The sequence below is a fragment of the Mobula birostris genome, chromosome 24, assembly GCF_030028105.1.
Source record: "Mobula birostris isolate sMobBir1 chromosome 24, sMobBir1.hap1, whole genome shotgun sequence".
NCBI classification, from domain to species: domain Eukaryota; kingdom Metazoa; phylum Chordata; class Chondrichthyes; order Myliobatiformes; family Myliobatidae; genus Mobula; species Mobula birostris.
The window spans coordinates 42,252,657-42,269,638 of NC_092393.1; the positions used below are offsets into that span (position 1 = coordinate 42,252,657).

Here is a 16,982-nt window from a genome sequence, read left to right on the forward strand (position 1 = left end):
CTACTGCTCTTGCTGCAATCTTTGGGCCCTTGTATTCCAACTGGTGACGCTAATCATTGCATTTTCTGTTTTATAGAATAAAAAAATCAACCCTCCTGCGTCTGGAGCTTCTGTCACAGCGGGGCTATCAACTGAGTGACGTCATGCGGGAATCCCTACTTCTCGATTCCCTCAGTCCAGTTTTAACAGAACCTCACCTCCTTGCACTAGACAGGCGCCTGCAGATAATACTGAAGGCAGTTCGTGAATGCGTGCACCAGCATGGGGGTGCCGACGTAGTCATGGACGATGTGGGAGATGAGTTTGATGGCATGGACTTCAACAGCAGCGTGCTGACCAGCTAACAGGCCACCGGTGTCGAGCAAAGGGAGTGTCGAGGCAAGGACTGCAGCTCGAGTGAGGTAGAATACTCCTCATGTTTAAAAGACACGCTCTCTATTGATGTAGACGCAAGAGACTGTAGATGCTGGAATTTGAAGGATCAAACAAGATCCAGGAAAGATTCAACGAATCAGGCAGCATCGGTGGGAGGAAATGGGCAGACAATATTTTAGATTGAACCTCTTCATCCAGTATGCACTGGATGAAAATGTCTTGACCCGAAAAGTCAACTGTCCCCTTCCTTCCCAACCAGCTGAGTTCCTCCAGTACCTTGTTTGCTGCTCCTCGATGATGTGTTAATTCTTGTATTAAATTCTTGTGCCATTTTCAGCTTGTTCTGAAGCTGTGCCAATGGCGACTGACTCATCTCAATAAGTTGCCCCCGCCAATTTCAGAGCTTGCAGCATAAGCTGCTGAGTTCATCTGGCACTCCCAGGGTTTTGTTGCACCGGTTCATTGCATACCAAGGCCTATAGGTGGAGCACCTGATCACGGGTTTGAGTATTTCACTCAGCTGGGTGAATAAACCACACTGCCTGTTTTGCCGGAGGGGCAGGGATGTCCTTAGTCCTTGAAATTGGTAAATAAAGGCTGCAACCCCACCCACAGCATCTGGTATAATTACATCCATGGGGCTGTGACCTCAACAGGAACAAATCTTTAAAGTGGAGCTGGGCACGATAAGTTCTCAAATGTCATTTTGCTTTGCCCAGGTGAAAACTCATTGGAAACTCCCGTCTTCGTGATCAGAAGGGTTGGTCTGAGCTTAAGAACTGACTTAGTTAGGTTGAGGTTTGATCCACCCATTGCAAATGCTGGAAATCAGAAATAATAGTAGCGAATGCTAGGGGGGAGAAAACAGTTCACATGACATCTATGGAGAGAGAGATTTAATGTTGCTGATGGATGATCTTTTTACCAGAAGTAATGAAAAGTCATTGACCTGAATCGGAGACACAAGAGGCTTCAGATGCTGAAATCTAGAGATCAAAAAAAAAAACAACCTGCTTTAGGAGCAACACACCCAAAATGCCGGAGGAACTCAGCAGGCCAGACAGCATCTGTGGAAAAGAGTACAGTCGACGTTTCCGGCCAAAACCCTTCGGCAGGCCTGCTGAGTTCCTCCAGCATTTTGTGTGTGTTGCAGATTTTCTCCCATTTGTGACCTGCTTTAGGAACTCAACGGGTCAGGCAGCATCTGTGGAGGGAAATGGGTAGTCGGCATTTCAGATTGAGATCCTTCATCGGGACTGGAAGGGTAGAGAGGAGAAATGGCCAACACAAGGGAGTGAGGGGGAAGCAGTGGTGGGGCGAGGGCTGGCAAATGATTGGTGGATGCAGGTGAGGAGGGATGATAGGCAGATGGAGGAGAGAAGAGTGGAAATAGCGACCGAGAATGGGAGGTGACAGGTGGAAGCAAAGAATGGCCACAGATAATGGAATCCGGCAGGGAAGGAAGGTGAAGCATGGGATCAAATAAAGGAGGTGTGGTAAGCAGCTGGAAAGACTAGGAGCAGATGACCCTGTGGGAAGGTGATGAGCAGATGGAGTAGATGGGGGGGGGGGAAGAAAATGGGTGATCGTGGACCGGGGGGGACGTATGACGTATGGTACGTTCAGGAGCCACAGAGGTCAGCTGACTTACTGAATACCAGCGACCCAGGTTCAATTCCCACCTCTGTCTGCGAGGAGTTTGTCCAATCTCCCCAGGTCCCTGTGTGTTTCCTCCCACAGTACAAAGACGTACCGGTTGGCCGGTTAATTGGTCATTGTAAATTGCCCCATGATCAGGCTCTGGTTAAGTCAGGGGCTGCTGGGCAGTGTGGCTCGAAGGGCCTATTCCCCACTGTATCCCAATAAAAAAATATTCCCACTATCTCCCATTTTTTATTTGGAAAACGGAATATCCATTATAACAGTCAAAAGCATCAGGGTCATTGCAGCATAGAATTTACAACGCAATAAAGGCCTTTGGGCTTACCTTATCTGTGCTCGTCAGAACGGTCCTAATTTCATCTCCCAGCATTAGATCTGCAGCCCTGCAGGTTGCAGCTCTTCAAGTATGGAAGACCGGCAGTTGCCCATGCTGCAAGTCTCCCCTCTCCACGGCACCGATGTTGTCCAAGGGAAGGGCATTTGGACCCATACAGCTTGGCACCGGTGTCGTCACAGAGCACTGTGTGGTTAAGTGCCTTGCTCAAGGACACAACACACTGCCTCAGCCAAGGCTCGAACTCACGACCTTCAGATAATTATAATTCAGGGTTGTAATTCACTGGTTAAGGCTAGACAAATGCCTTAACCACTGAATTACAACCCTGAATTATAATTATTTAAAATAACAGTCCTGTGCTCAAAGACCTAGAATTTCAAAGGTAGGATCAATCAAGAGAAAATGGATTCAATAGAGGTATTGTAGCCGGCTTCAAAATGTATCTGATCTCACAAAGGGATTTCATAAAGGCAACTGTTTATGGCTATTGAATCACCAGGTTTAATTGCAGTTCCATCTGAGCGACTCAATACCACAACCATACCCTTGTGCATACTTGCCATTGGTGATGGAAGTAGAAGTTTAATATGTTGAAAGTCTTCTGCAATTTTCACATCACAACTTATACATATCCTTGACATAATATAAACCTGTCATTCTTTTCTGTTTCAGCCATAAATCCTGATATTTCCTTTAGAAGGTCTGAGCATTTTTTTACTCGAATAGGTTTCTAACCCTTGCAGTGTTTCAGACTCACACAGCCACAGGACCTCAGTTAGGTACAACTTGCAGCATAGCAGATCTCCCAAAAATTCAAAAGCATAGGATTTAGCAGGACCCAGCTGTCCGGCCTTTCAACATGTAGTGTGTGATGCACGGTTTGTCCACACAGTCTTTTACTCTGTCGGAGGTGTTAAAGGTGTTTCCCCTTTCGGAACAAAGAATATAGAACAGTACAGCACAGTACAGGCCCTGTAGTTCAGTATATTGTGCCGGACCTCTTAACCTACACCAAAATCAATCTAACCCTTCCCTCCCCCATAGCTCCCCATTTCTCGATCATTTAGGTCTCTTAAATCTCCTTAATGTATCTGCCTCTACCACCACCCCTGGCAGTGTGGTCTCTCTGTGTAAAAAACCTTTTATATTCTCTGTGTAAAAAAACATTCCTCTAACATCCCCGCTATCATTCCTCAAATTACCTTAAATTATAACCTTTCGTATTATCTATTTCCACTCTGGAAAAAAGGCTCTGACTGTCCACTCTTTCAAAGCCTTTTATTATCTTTCCCCCCCCAATATTTCTAAAATAACCTTCAGTTCCAACCTTTTGTGAGGCTCCTTATGTCCTCCAAGCCATTCGCCTTCCATTGTGTCGCAAGCACCCAAGAATTTTCCCGTCCTGATTGGAGAAAATCTTGGCAACTTGATCACATGATGCTCAGACAAGTATGGCATCTGACCACATGATATTTGATCACACTTCTGATGACATAACAACAACCACCATTGCTGCATTAACCTTAGGGCAGCTGGGTCTTAGGCCTGTTGTCGGGTTTCTATCGTATCATGTGCCAGACGTCCTAATAACAATCGTACACCCAGACTGTGGATAGGGCTGAGGAACAAGAGGGATTTCAGGGACGGTATAATAGTTGAAGAGTGGGGAAAGTAGTTGTAGCTTTTTGATGTACTACTTGTCACAATGAGATTTGCCTCGCCACCACATTGCATTAAGCTGGGGTCAGGCCATTCCTCTTCCACTAAACTTAAAAGCATACAAAATCAGAGAAGTTGGCCATATAACCCCTGCCCCCCACCCCGTGCCTGCTCTGCCATTCAATATGATCATGACTGATTTTATACCTCAGTGCCACTCACTCTCCTGCACTAAGCCCATATCCTTCATTCACTTCATAGTTAACTATCGATTGATCTCTGAATTGAATGTGCTTGGTAAGCCCTGCTCCCATGGGGAAAGAATTCCAAGGGTTCATGACTGAAGAAACTGTTCCTTTTCACTGTCTCGAATGGCTTACTGTTACTTTGAGACTCTGATCTGAATGAAGCAGGTTGACAATGAACCTGAAGCAGTCAATCTGAACTTTGGACCTCAAGCAAGATGGCATAAACCAACTTCTCCATAGTCCTCTCTCTCCCTGCCCTGCAGGCCACTGGTTCTTCTGAAGCCTTTGGCCTCTGCCCATTTCCTGACCACCAATCCCAGATGAATTAGGCTGTGAGAGGCAGCCCTCAGCAAAATGTGCTCCTCTGGTCCACAGCACCTCTACCAGAATTTCGGGAGCTGCAGCAGTGAATTCCAGGAACTCCAGCTGAAACCTGAAGAATTGGGTATCCATTATAAGGAGGCGGGAGTGGGGGCAAATCACTGACAGAAAAATGCACTGTTCTGCAACTCCTAGTCACAGCACAACTACACCCGTCAAGTTCAGAGTTCATACTCATCAGCCAACTTGCACACTGTGATGACCCACTCATGGAAAAACAGTGTTAACTTATAGACATTAAGTTAACTCTGAGACATTAGAAACATTAGGTTACTCTGAACAGGAGACATTAAGTAAACTCCCTTTCCATTAGGCATATTTAAGAAACTCTTAGATCGGTGCATGGATGATTGACAGAATGGAGGGCTATGTCGGAGGAAAGGGTAGGGCTGATCTTAGAGTAGGTTAAAAAGTCAGCACAAAATTGTGGGCTGTGGTGTGGTGTAATGCCCTGTACTGTGGGTGTAATGTTCTATGTTCTATTAACACAAAATACTCTGCAGATGCTGGGGTCAGAGCAACATACAACACGCTGGAGGAACTCAGCAGGTCGGGCAGCATCTATGGAAACGATGAGTCGACGATAACTTCCGGTAATTTCCTCGCCCTCCCTTCCCCTATCCCTATGTCACCCTGCTCCCTCCCCCAGCTGCCTATCACCTCCCTCATGGTTCGGCCTCCTTCTACTACCCATTGTGTTTTCCCCTATTCCTTCTTCACCTTTCCTGCCTATCACCTCCCTGCTTCCCCTCCCCCACCCCTTTATCTTTCCCCTTCACCTGGACCTACCAACCTTCCCACCCTCCCCCACCTCTTTATAGGGCCTCTGCCCCTTCCCTCTACAGTCCTGACGAAGGGTTCCGGCCCGAAACATTGACTGATCGTTTCCACGGATGCTGCCTGACCTGCTGAGTTCCTCCAGTGTGTTGTGAGTGTTGCTATGTTCTATTAAATGTTCTCCTTGTCAGCAGTCTTTGTCTCCAGTAAGTGAAACATACAAATATCCTTGGATTCACCCTGTAACAGGGAAGCTTGCATTGTATAATTTGAAATTGTAATATATAATAATAATTAAGCATTTTCTACATTGAAAATGTGCTATTTATTTTTAGAATGAACTAAATGTTCTTTTGATTATAGGAAGATAACAATCTCTCATGAGGGAAATAAAAATGAGCTTTTATTCACTGGTTTCTGCTGCCTCTGGGAGTCACTCTGTTATTAACTTCTTTCAATCAGTAATGTTTGAAAGCTGTCTCATAAATGAAGATTTTCTGTCATGTAGTTTTTATCCAGTTTGATGTACGCGGTTCCATGTTTTTGCTCTGTGCCGAGTGAAGGCACCGATGGTAAAAGCATTTAGGTTTCCTGCGTGGGGTAGAAAGCTGGTGGAAGTCTCTGTTGCAACCCCAATCAATAAGTGTAGATACAGACAATTGCACAACTTTGCAGAGGAGACTTGTCATCTGTGTAAAGCGAATGAAGATGGTCCAAACATATTGGTCAGGAATTTCCACAATGTTGGGAATTTAGTTTGAAAATATGATCGGTTCAATAATCAAAACACTAATTTGAGCAAACCTGCAGCTCGCATTCTTTTGCTGAATTTTGGAAGAATACAATCAGACATAGGCACTTACATGAAGTTTACAGAGAAGATTCATCGTCCGAGCAACCCAATTGAAGATGGTTTTAAAACTTTGAATCACAGTGAAGCCATCGACATTCACCATCGCACTTGCATTGGGTGCCACGGTAGCGTAGCAGTTAGCTGGACGCAGTTACAGCTCAGAGTGCTCCAGCATTCAGAGTTCAATTTGAGCACCGCTCTGTGAGGGATCTTTCTGTGTCCTCCCTGTGGAATGCACGGGGTTTCCCCAGGTCCTCCACTTTCCTCCCACAGTCCAAAGACATACGGGCAGGTTAACTGGTCATTGTAATTAGGTTAGGGTTGCTGCAGTGACATGTCTTGAAGGGCCAGAAGGGCTGTATCACTAAATGAATAAATAATATGTGTATGTGTGTGTGTATATGTATATAAAATATTCTATACACACACACACACACACGTAAATAAGTTGATACCCAGTTCATATTTCAAAATGATTTGGGGAATTAATCATTTATAATAATCCCACTTTTCTTGGTGTCAAAAGATGTGCTTGGGTTACCTGAATAATTCAGAACTTAATACCAACAACAATTTCCACTGATGCAGACAAAGCATCTTCAGTCACTTCCCAGGATAGCAATCTAAGACAAACTTAGGCTGGACCAGAAGAGGAGGTGATGCAAAAGGCTAAACACACATTTAAAGTGGTAAGCCTGGAGAAACATTTACAAGAAAGATGGAGGGGCAGAGAGGTGTAAGGAGTGATTCCCAAAGTTTGGGACTCTGGTATCTGAAGACATAGCCACTAATGGCAGTGTAAATAAAATGGGAAATGATCAAGATATCAGATTTGGAGAAGCTCAGATACATTGGATGTTCCCAGTTCAACATTAATATCCAGGTGAGCTGATAGAATACGTTGTCCAGTTATCTCAAGATATTTCATCATCACTTGCTTTGTGTAGTAACTTAACTGTACTTACGCTTGCTTTGCAGGAAAGCAGACCAGACTGAAAATAAGCTATGAACGTTTTATTATACATCTGTTTAAAGTATTTTGTTATAAATCTTCAGTGTCAACCAAAAGCCCCTTACCAGCAGAATGAAAGTTTAGAAAGTAAACAAAATGTCTCTCTTATCCACAGTCCCTAGTCTGAGGATCACTCCTCTCTGTACTGTAGAATTGTTGCAAGTCACCAAATTGACCATGGAGAAATGTAGGAAAGACTGGGAAGCTTCTCTCTGTCATTGCACATCACAAGTAGACCTGGCAGGGTGCCCAGTGATTGAGAATCCACACAACATCCCACTAGTCCCAGCTCCATCTGTTCTTCATTGAGCAGCTTTGAAGAAAGGATGCTCGCATAGTCCAGAAAGAGTGAGAGAGAATACTGCCTCTTTAATGCATGCAATATATTAGTTGTTTCTCATTAACGTGCTTTGTAGGCTCCTGTATTGGCTGTGAGGTTGCCTCTCAGTTGTCAGTTGACTGTTTGTAATACCTTGAGGGAAACCTGGAAAAGAAAAGATCTGATTATGATATTCTGCTTGATTGCTTGATTGTACCACTTATTCAAGGACCTCAGTTACTCAATATAAACAATTTCACCAATGGAAATGGGTTGACTGCAGCTAAGATTAACAAGGTCTCTCCGTTGACTAAGAGAGTCCTAAAGGGGAAGGCTAGTCTCAACCATTCCTGGGACTTGTACATGTCCAGCATAAAACATTTTTTGTCCTCGTTCCCACTTCTGGAAGTTAAAGGTCTGACCAGTGTGAAATCTGACACAATTCAGTCTGAAGGAATGGGTAGCTCTTACCGGAGGTTGAAACTGCGACCCATGTTGATCAATGGTAGGGGAACCTGAGCAGAGAGTGATAGTTGCTGATGAAGGAACCCATTTTTCACGAGTTCTGGTGAACAGGGAGGACTTTATTTTAATCACATGATAAATGATGTGATTTAGAAGCCAATGAAAATGCATATAAAGTTTTACAATGATGGCATGTTGGAATTTTAGGACGGCGTTAAATGTTGCCTAATCCACGTTATTTGCTTGGGGCTCATTGGGGGAAAAAGAAGCTATTTCTCTTGTCGCCACTAGGTGGGGCACTACTCCTGTCCGGGGACTGAGTGCTGATTGTTACTTACAGCAGCGGTGAATGTTTCAATCCACAGTCACTAAATTTACTGCTCTTACACTGGATTATAACACCGGTCATGGATAGGACGAGTGAGTGGGCAAAGATCTGACAATCTGACAAATGTAGTATAATATGGGGAAAAGGAATATTTCCATTATGCCGGGAATAATAAAAATACATATTATCTAAATGATGAGAGTACTGAGACGTTGAATGATCTGGGTGTCCTAGTATGTGATTTGAATAAAGCCACCAGACAGGCACTCTAGTAATGAGGAAAACCAATAGAATTTTATAATTTATTACTAAGGGGAAAGAATAAAATTAGTAGGAAGGTTAAACTGTATGTCAGTCCTGCAGGGCCATGATAAACCCTCAACTCAAAACAGCAATATAGGCCCCTGGGTGAATGAATGGAAGATAGGAATATTCTTCATAGATTATTCAGGGGAAAAGGTGAATGGGGTAACTCAGATGAATGTAGGAAAGCTTATAGACAGGTGGTCAAAAGGTCAAATGGAGACTGGAATAAAGCAAAATAACTGACACAAATATTGTTGTAGAATTTTTTTCAATACTTTAACAGAGAGGGATAGGCCAGAGAAGAGGTGAAGATTCAGCAGGTCAAGGCAATTGGAAAATTTATGCGTGGTGCCAAATTAGGAGCCAATTTAGCCCTGAGGAGGGAGCTCGGGTTATACAAAAGGAGTCAGTTTTATGTGATTTATGTGAGTGGGCAGTGCAAGGGTTCCTGCAAGTTGACAGAAACAGGAATAGGTGATGTATGCTCCATGAATGGTGTTAAAATAAACCTTTAATGATAATTTCATTGTTCAATCTACAACATTCATCTTAATTGCCACCTATTCACAGGAGCAACCGAGAATGAATTCCATGTTCACATACACTGCAGAATACCAGTTTATCTGGGTAAAGCAAGGTTTGGGCCAGTAGAACACAATAGATTCGCAAGGTGAAATTACAGGTTTCTTTGCACATTTCTACTGCAAACAAGCCAAAGAAAAAACACATTATGATTTATCTTGGTATTCCTGGGGTGATCTCAGCCGAGAGACCTGCTTCCTATTGAACCCCAATAGCTCCTGTTGAACAAGTGCATTGTGAGGTATATCTTCTGTGACCAAATAACAGATTGATACGAACTACCCAAGGCCGTCCTCCTATAGGTGATCTCTAGGGTGAAATGTGACAACTGTCGTCGCTTCTGGGTTTGAGTCTCTAAGGTTCATTAAGATCATAAGAAGAGAAAAAAAACTATAGTAAGGGCATCCGTTAGTCTTGTGAGACCATGGATCTTCACTCTCCAGGGCACAGGCCTGGGCAAGGTTGTATGGAAGACCGGCAGTTGCCCATGCTGCAAGTCTCCCCTCTCCATGACACCAATGTTGCCCAAGGGAAGGGCATTAGGACCCATACAGCTTGGCACCGGTGTCATCACAGAGCAATGTGTGATTAAGTACCTTGCTCAAGGACACAACACATGTTGCCTCGGCTGGGACTCGAACTCACGACCTTCAGGTCACTAGTCCAATGCCTTAACCACTTGGCCAAGTGCTCAAACTATATACAATAAAAAAATGCTAACATCATTACAAAAATCATCCCCCCGCCCCCCAGAATTCTTAGTGAATCCACTTGGAGGGTATTCAAGTGCTAATAGAGTTTATATTCAGTCAAAAATTCCTCAGGATAAAATTTAGGGAGATCATAAAAATAAATTAGTAATAAAGTCTCCTTTTTGTTTCCAGTCCTGATGAAGAGTCTTGGCCTGAAACATCAACTGTTTACTCTTTTCCATAGATGCCGCCTGGCCTGCTGAGTTCCTCCACCATTTTGTGTGTGTTTTGATTTGGATCTCCAGCATCTGCAGTTTTCTCAGGTTTTTTGAAATTAGTTAGTCTGCAAACCTAAATTCAAAGAATGGACTCTGAACTAACCATGACCAGGAGCAAAACGATTGATTTAGCAGTGGAAATAATTAGTTTCTTGTGTGTGGTTTTTTTTTTGCCTACTGCATTCTTTAACTCTTGCTTGTGGAACTTCCACTGAATTTACCAAAGAATGCAGTTGCACCATTGGTAAACAAGACAGAATTACTGCCAGAGAAATAACTGAAGAATTCCAGAGCAAACAACATTTTTGTTGCTTCTGATATAACTACTGGGAGAGCTTGGGCTCCATCAGACTAACCAGGGAGCCGCTGATCCAGCTTCAGAACAGCCTGGGAGGGGAAGGAAGCAAAACCCAGATGGTGGGCCCAGCGAGTACTTTTTCATCTCCTAACATGTGTAGGAAAAGTCAATGATAATCCGCAACAACCGTGCAGTGTGAATTTCTCTGTTAAACGACACTTGATCTGAAACATGGGAGGGTGGAATCATTTTGCCTGGCAACTGACATTTCCGCAGGGAATCAGCAGTTGGCAGCTGTTGACATTCAGATTTCCACACGGGCTCGGGCAAGTGCAGAATTCGGAGAGGAACTGGAGGTCAAAGGCCAGTATATCAGATATCCTCCTCTGCCTCTAGATTTGCCTAGGTTTCCTGACTAGCACCTCCCAAGCCTGTGATCCTAACATCCGGAAGTGTGAGAACAGCAGGAACATGGGAACACCACCACCAGCAAGTACCCCTCTAATTCACATACACAGCGGTCTCTTGGAAATATCACCATTGTCACTTGGTCCAATTTCTAGGGCTTCATTCTATCAGCACTGAACAGAAGTTGTAGGGTAACATGGTCTTACATCATTAAAGATAGATAATCTAGTTATTTTGTTCACTGATTTAATGGCACCTCTTTCATACAGTCTAATTTACACATTCTCTGCATTACAACCGTTGTCCTTAATGGCAAACCAGCTTTGGGTGCTCTGGGGTTATGAATAATGGTATAAAAACTATTTTCTTATTGTTAATGCACTTGGAGAATCCATTGAAAAGCACTAAGTACTACTTTAATCATTTCTCAATTCTTTTGTTTCCCTGACATATTTGGCTTAACTGATTTATCATAGCAATTCTAGTATCATCCTATACAATGAATATTGGACGTGGATCAGAAAATTATACATCTGAAGGTATGTTCTGTGCTGATTAACTCCAAAACACTGTTACACAGAGCACCCTAGAGAAAAGACCACATAACATTGATTCCATTAGACATTTCCACGTAGTCTCTCACCTTGCGTGATTTAACTTTGCTAGGTCTGTACAGTTGCAGCTTAAATGCTCTCTGATGCTTACAGTGTGAATGGTGAGCTCTTTCCGACCATATCGATAGGTTATCTTTGCTATCTGTGCAAATGAAGAACAGTGCACTGAGCTTATATTTCTTTAGAGAGCATAGAAAGTAAAAAAAACACACAGGTAATGACATTAATCGTGCAATACCTATTCCTCTGATAAAACCTTTGAAGAACATGAGTGTAATTCAATTGCATTAATCAACATACGTGTTCCAGCTTCTGACTTGTGTTAGATATATATTTGTTTTGTACCTCCAAAGGAAGTACATGTCAGATCTCACAACCCATTGAATAAAAAAATATAATTTTGATAATTATACGAACATCAGTGCACATTGCATGTGAGATAGTTTGAACAGAAGCAACTCCTTCCGCAGCAACGTGGGGACAAATGAATCGCAAAGCAAAAGCGAAATGGAGTACAGACAGGAATTTGGTGAGGGGTGCCAAGAAAGGTACCTGGGAGGCAGGTGGGAATTACACGGACAAGGAATAACCATCGGTTAGAATGCATGCAAACTTTTCCCCCTCAGGCTGGGTGAGGCTGAACTAGAGGTCATAGGTTAAAGGGTGAAAGGTGAAATATTTACGGGGAATCTGAGTGGGGGGGCTACTTCACTTAGAATGTGCTGTGAGTGTGGAATGGGTTGTCACTGAAGTGCCAATTGTAGGTTCAATTGTAACGTTTCGGAGAAGTGTGAATAGATCGGTGGATGAGAGAGGTATAGAGGGCTATGGTTCGTATGCAGATAGATAGGATCAGGCAGAAAACCAGGCTGGCATACACTAGGTAAGCAGAAGGGCTTGTTTCTATGCTGTGGTGTTCTACGACTTAATGTACTTCAGCATATAGACTAAATAAATGATGAGGATGATTAATTACATTCAAGGGAATAAAATTAACAAATTAAAGGATACCCACCTTAAAGGGATTTGAATAATAATACTGTAAACAAAAGTCTTTTGTACATTAATATTGAATAGGAATTAAACAAGTATAAATAATTCACATATTAAAGTATATAGAATACACTAATGAGTCATACAATATATATTATGCTTGTGAAACAAGTGGTTTAATGGGAAGTGCACACTGGAAATTTTTGTGCCAAGTGGGAACTTCAAGCCATTCCATTTGCAGGAAATATATTCATCTACTTCAATTCAGACACATTTTTTTGAACTTGAGTAATGAGTCTGGCTGGAGACTGCAGGGGATGCTGTCTGGCACTCCCAGTATCTGAGACTAGGACATCACTGAATAGAGCAGACAAATGTATTGGGGAAAGCACCCTGAAGGGCTAAAGCACACTATTAAGAGCAAGGTTGAAGTGCAACAAGCAGCATTGGGAGTGAAAGAATAGGACTGCAAAGATTGTATAGTCCAGTTGTGTTGTGCATGAATTCGATAAGTTTAGACAGATTAACCGAAGGAGGGAAGTGGTGCAACTATTCAGTTTCCTGATATTGAGGTTGTTACAAGATGGGTGGGTTAAGATAGAATAATATCTAACCTGAGCCTTCTCCTGATTATTTTGGGCAACAGTTGAAGAACATATTTATTAACCCTGGTCTGCCTGCTATTTAAATAGTACTGCTGATTAGTATTTACTAGTGCTATGCTCTAAAAGAGTGTAATTCCAGCAAAAGGGCACTTTTGTTCCAATCTAGTTATTGGATCTAAATTAGGAAGTTAAGTTTAACTTCATATATGTCCAATGTAAGCACATTAATTTTACAAGGATGTGTTTCAATACGTGCCAGGTTGCTTAAGCTTGGTCAATAATGAGTAGGTGTTATGCACAAATGTGGTTGGGACAAGTTCCTTTCTTGTTTTCCTGTCCCAGATTCTGTAGGGGTCATAAACTGAGCACGAAATCAAAATATTGCAAATGCTGAAAATACAAAATAAAAACAGAATGTTGGAAATACTCTGTAGGTCAGGCAGCCACTACGGAGAGAAAACGGAATTAACAGTTCACGTTGATACTCATTTAGTTGACTCAGCTAGCTCCATCACGGGCACTAGCCTCCCCAGCAGCGAGGACATCTTCAAAAGGCAACGCTTCAAGAAGCTGGCATCTGTCATTAAGGACCCTCACCACACCGACATGCTGTCACTACTACCATTAGGGAGGAGGTACAGAAGCCCAAAAGCACACACTCATCATTTTAGGAACAGCTTCTTGCCCTCCACATTCAGATTTCCAAGCAGACTATGAACACTACCTCACAATTTTGCTCTTTTTTTGCACTACTTATTTTTTATATTTCTTATTGTAGCTTGCAGTGATTTTATTCTATATGTATTGCACTGTACTGCTGCCACAGAATGACAAATTTCACACAAAGTAAACCTGATTTTGATTCTGATCCTGATTTGGATTCTGACTCTGATATGGGAGGAAAATTCAGCATTAAATATTAACGATGTTGCCCAACCTACGGATAACTTCAATCTCTTTACATTTTTATTACACTAATACCAACCTACCTTCTGGTGGAAACTAGTTATTCAATTTGTTTCTTTACACTTCAGCTTATAAATTCTGAGTTAATTATAAATTCTCCTCTTGTCTCTTTTCCTTTAGATTCTCCATCTTAGAGATCCAAGCCACTAACAAGTTGAATACTTACTGGATCAGTCAACCAGAATTAGATGCACACAGCCTGGCCTCCTCCCACTCCCAGTCTCAGGCCTGAAATTTCACATTAGCCACTATACGTCTTCATGTGTTCAAATACCAATTCCTTGCACCTTTCTGAATCTGTAGTTAGATGACAGTGCCAGTTAGAGCAACCCTCTCTCTGCCTCCTCAAACCCAGGACATAATACCCCATTCCCTGGCCCCAATCCCCAAGCAAAAAATTCAAAGAGTTGTAAAATGTCCCATCAAAAAGTTTGAATAAAGAAATTAGACTTGATCTCCTTCAGCAAACACCAGTACTTTAAACTGACACTGATCTAACTTAATGTCTGTGGAGACTATCTGTGACAAATTAGCTCAAGTGTTTCACCTGGAGTATTGTGTGCAGTTTTGGTCCCCTAATCTGAGGAAAGACATCCTTGCCATAGAGGGAGTACAAAGAAGGTTACCCAGATTGATTCCTGGGATGGCAGGACTTTCATATGAAGAAAGACTGGATGAACTGGGCTTGTACTCGTTGGAATTTAGAAGATTGAGGGGGGATCTGATTGAAACGTATAAGATCCTAAAGGGATTGGACAGGCTAGATGCAGGAAGATTGTTCCCGATGTTGGGGAAGTCCAGAACGAGGGGCTACAGTTTGAGGATAGAGGGGAAGCCTTTTAGGACCGAGATTAGGAAAAACTTCTTCACACAGAGAGTGGTGAATCTGTGGAATTCTCTGCCACAGGAAACAGTTGAGGCCAGTTCATTGGCTATATTTAAGAGGGAGTTAGATATGGCCCTTGTGGCTACGGGGATCAGGGGGTATGGAGGGAAGGCTGGGGCGGGGTTCTGAGTTGGATGATCAGCCATGATCATAATAAATGGCGATGCAGGCTCGAAGGGCCGAATGGCCTACTCCTGCACCTATTTTCTATGTTTCTATGTTTCTTCAAATATATATAGTAGGCAGCCGTCGATCCAAGGGGATCATGGGTTTGTGCCTCTGGTGGACCGTGTCCTCTCCAGGGCGGGAAGATCTGAAGAACGGGTGGGAAGATCTGAAGAACTGGCTGTTGCCCATGCAGTGGGTTTCCCCTCTCCACGTCATTGATGTTGTCCAGGGGAAGGGAAAGCGCCGATACAGCTTGGCACCAGTGTCGTCGCAGAGGTTGCCAGAGTGAAGTTGTAAACGACATCGAACTGCCTTAGGGACCCCGGCTCCGGATTTCTTCCTCAGGGTTTACTCCCGAAGCCTTTCCCATGGGTGGGTGTGGCTGCAGGGCAGCAGAGGTTTAAAATCAGAGTTTCCCTTCTCCTCGGCGGGCTGCTGACGGCGAAATATGAAATCAGGAGGAGAAGCTAATATTGTAAATAAATGTAGGTGCCCTCTCTCCATTTGTCGCCAATCCAGAAACAGGATCAGGGGATGTGGTATGCAAATAGTGGATGGATCTCCAATTGGTTACAATTGTCTCAGCCAATCGTGCCCCCACAAGACTGGCCTTCCTGTTTTTACCACATACAAGCCCAATGCAACTTGGTAGTAGTATTTCACTGTTACAAACATCATTCCCACAGTAGTTATCTTATCTCCAGTATAGGTTGGATATCTGCATGCTTCAGGTCAGAATCTTTGAAATGCCATTCAACCCCATTTTGTGAAATGGCTGAAATAGCCAACCCAATGTCCAATTCCATTTTAATTAACTAGCTATTCACTTCTAGTGTTGAAGCCTTATTGCTTGTTTGCTGTTAGTTTTCACACTGTAAATCTCAAGGCTACCCAATCTGCGTCACTCTCATCATTATCAGATTTTTCATCAACAGCATCAGGTTGGTGCTCTTTTCAAAACTGCAATTTGACTTTTTATCTTCCTTGTGCAGTCCCTTTATTTATGTCTGCCTGACATGCTCTTTGTATGTGTCCTACTTTGTTGCATTTTCTGCACGTTTCACTTTTAAACCTGCATTGGTCTGTTATATGTGAACCCCTGCCACAACAGTAACACAATTTGTCTGGCAAGAAAAGTTTTTGTTTTGACATTGCAACTTTTTTCACGCTCACCTTCGTTCCTGACTGCAACTCAGTTGTGCTTCTGGCTGCTGTTTCCATTGATACAGTGATTTCAACTGCTCTTTTAAATGTGAGTTGTGGTTCAGTTAGGAGCCATTTTTGAATGCTTTCTTGTAAGATTCAACAAACTAAATGATCTCTCAGTGCATCATTAAGAACTGACAATGCTTGCGCAGCTACACAAGCTGTAATGGACTCTCCTTCCTTTTTATTCCACTTATGAAAACAAAAGCATTCTGCAATCAACAATGGTTTTAGTTCTAAATGTTTCACAATATCAGCAAAGCTCATTCTGGCTGGCCTGGTTGGAGCAGTTAAACTGTCTGCTTTTCCAGCTATTACACTCAACAAAATTGGCACTCACTTTTCATTGGCTATTTCATTTGCTTCAAAATGCTGCTCAATTTGTTCAGTATACAACACCCAGTTATCTGCTGTTCAATCGAATGTGTCTATCTTTCTGTTGGAGCCAGCCATTTCTGCTTTATTTATTTATTATTAATATCACCCAGTTCTCACTGTTTATAAACCCGTGAATCTTGTCCACTTTCTGCCTATTTTTAGCTCAACCATCTCTCACTCTCTCTC

At 42.8% G+C, this 16,982-nt stretch overlaps 2 protein-coding genes across 8 annotated transcripts in view; one reads left to right on the forward strand and one right to left on the reverse strand.

Moving 5' to 3' along the window:
• Nucleotides 1-15,031, forward strand: part of fam20a (FAM20A golgi associated secretory pathway pseudokinase) — a 97,304-nt gene extending 82,273 nt beyond the window's left edge. Inside the window, exons 11-12 of one of the 3 annotated variants that reach the window (XR_011883074.1) lie at nucleotides 77-401; nucleotides 14,279-15,031. Coding sequence is in view for 1 of the 3 variants with exons in the window: in XM_072242570.1 (XP_072098671.1) it covers nucleotides 77-344 (268 nt within the window). In the remaining 2 variants the exon portion in view is untranslated. Of the gene's footprint in view, nucleotides 1-76; nucleotides 5,855-10,240; nucleotides 12,628-14,278 lie in introns of those variants that run through there. The other 2 variants (XR_011883075.1, XM_072242570.1) reach the window with 2 other exon arrangements.
• LOC140187351 (platelet-derived growth factor subunit A-like) overlaps nucleotides 7,292-16,982 on the reverse strand; it is an 86,892-nt gene continuing 77,201 nt past the window's right edge. For all 5 annotated transcript variants that reach the window (XM_072242575.1, XM_072242578.1, XM_072242574.1 and 2 more), the window contains 2 exons: nucleotides 11,624-11,736; nucleotides 7,292-7,788 (listed from right to left, as the gene is read on the reverse strand). In XM_072242575.1, the coding sequence (XP_072098676.1) occupies nucleotides 7,749-7,788; nucleotides 11,624-11,736 (153 nt within the window). In that variant the 3' untranslated portion in view covers nucleotides 7,292-7,748. The remainder of the gene's footprint in view (nucleotides 7,789-11,623; nucleotides 11,737-16,982) is intronic.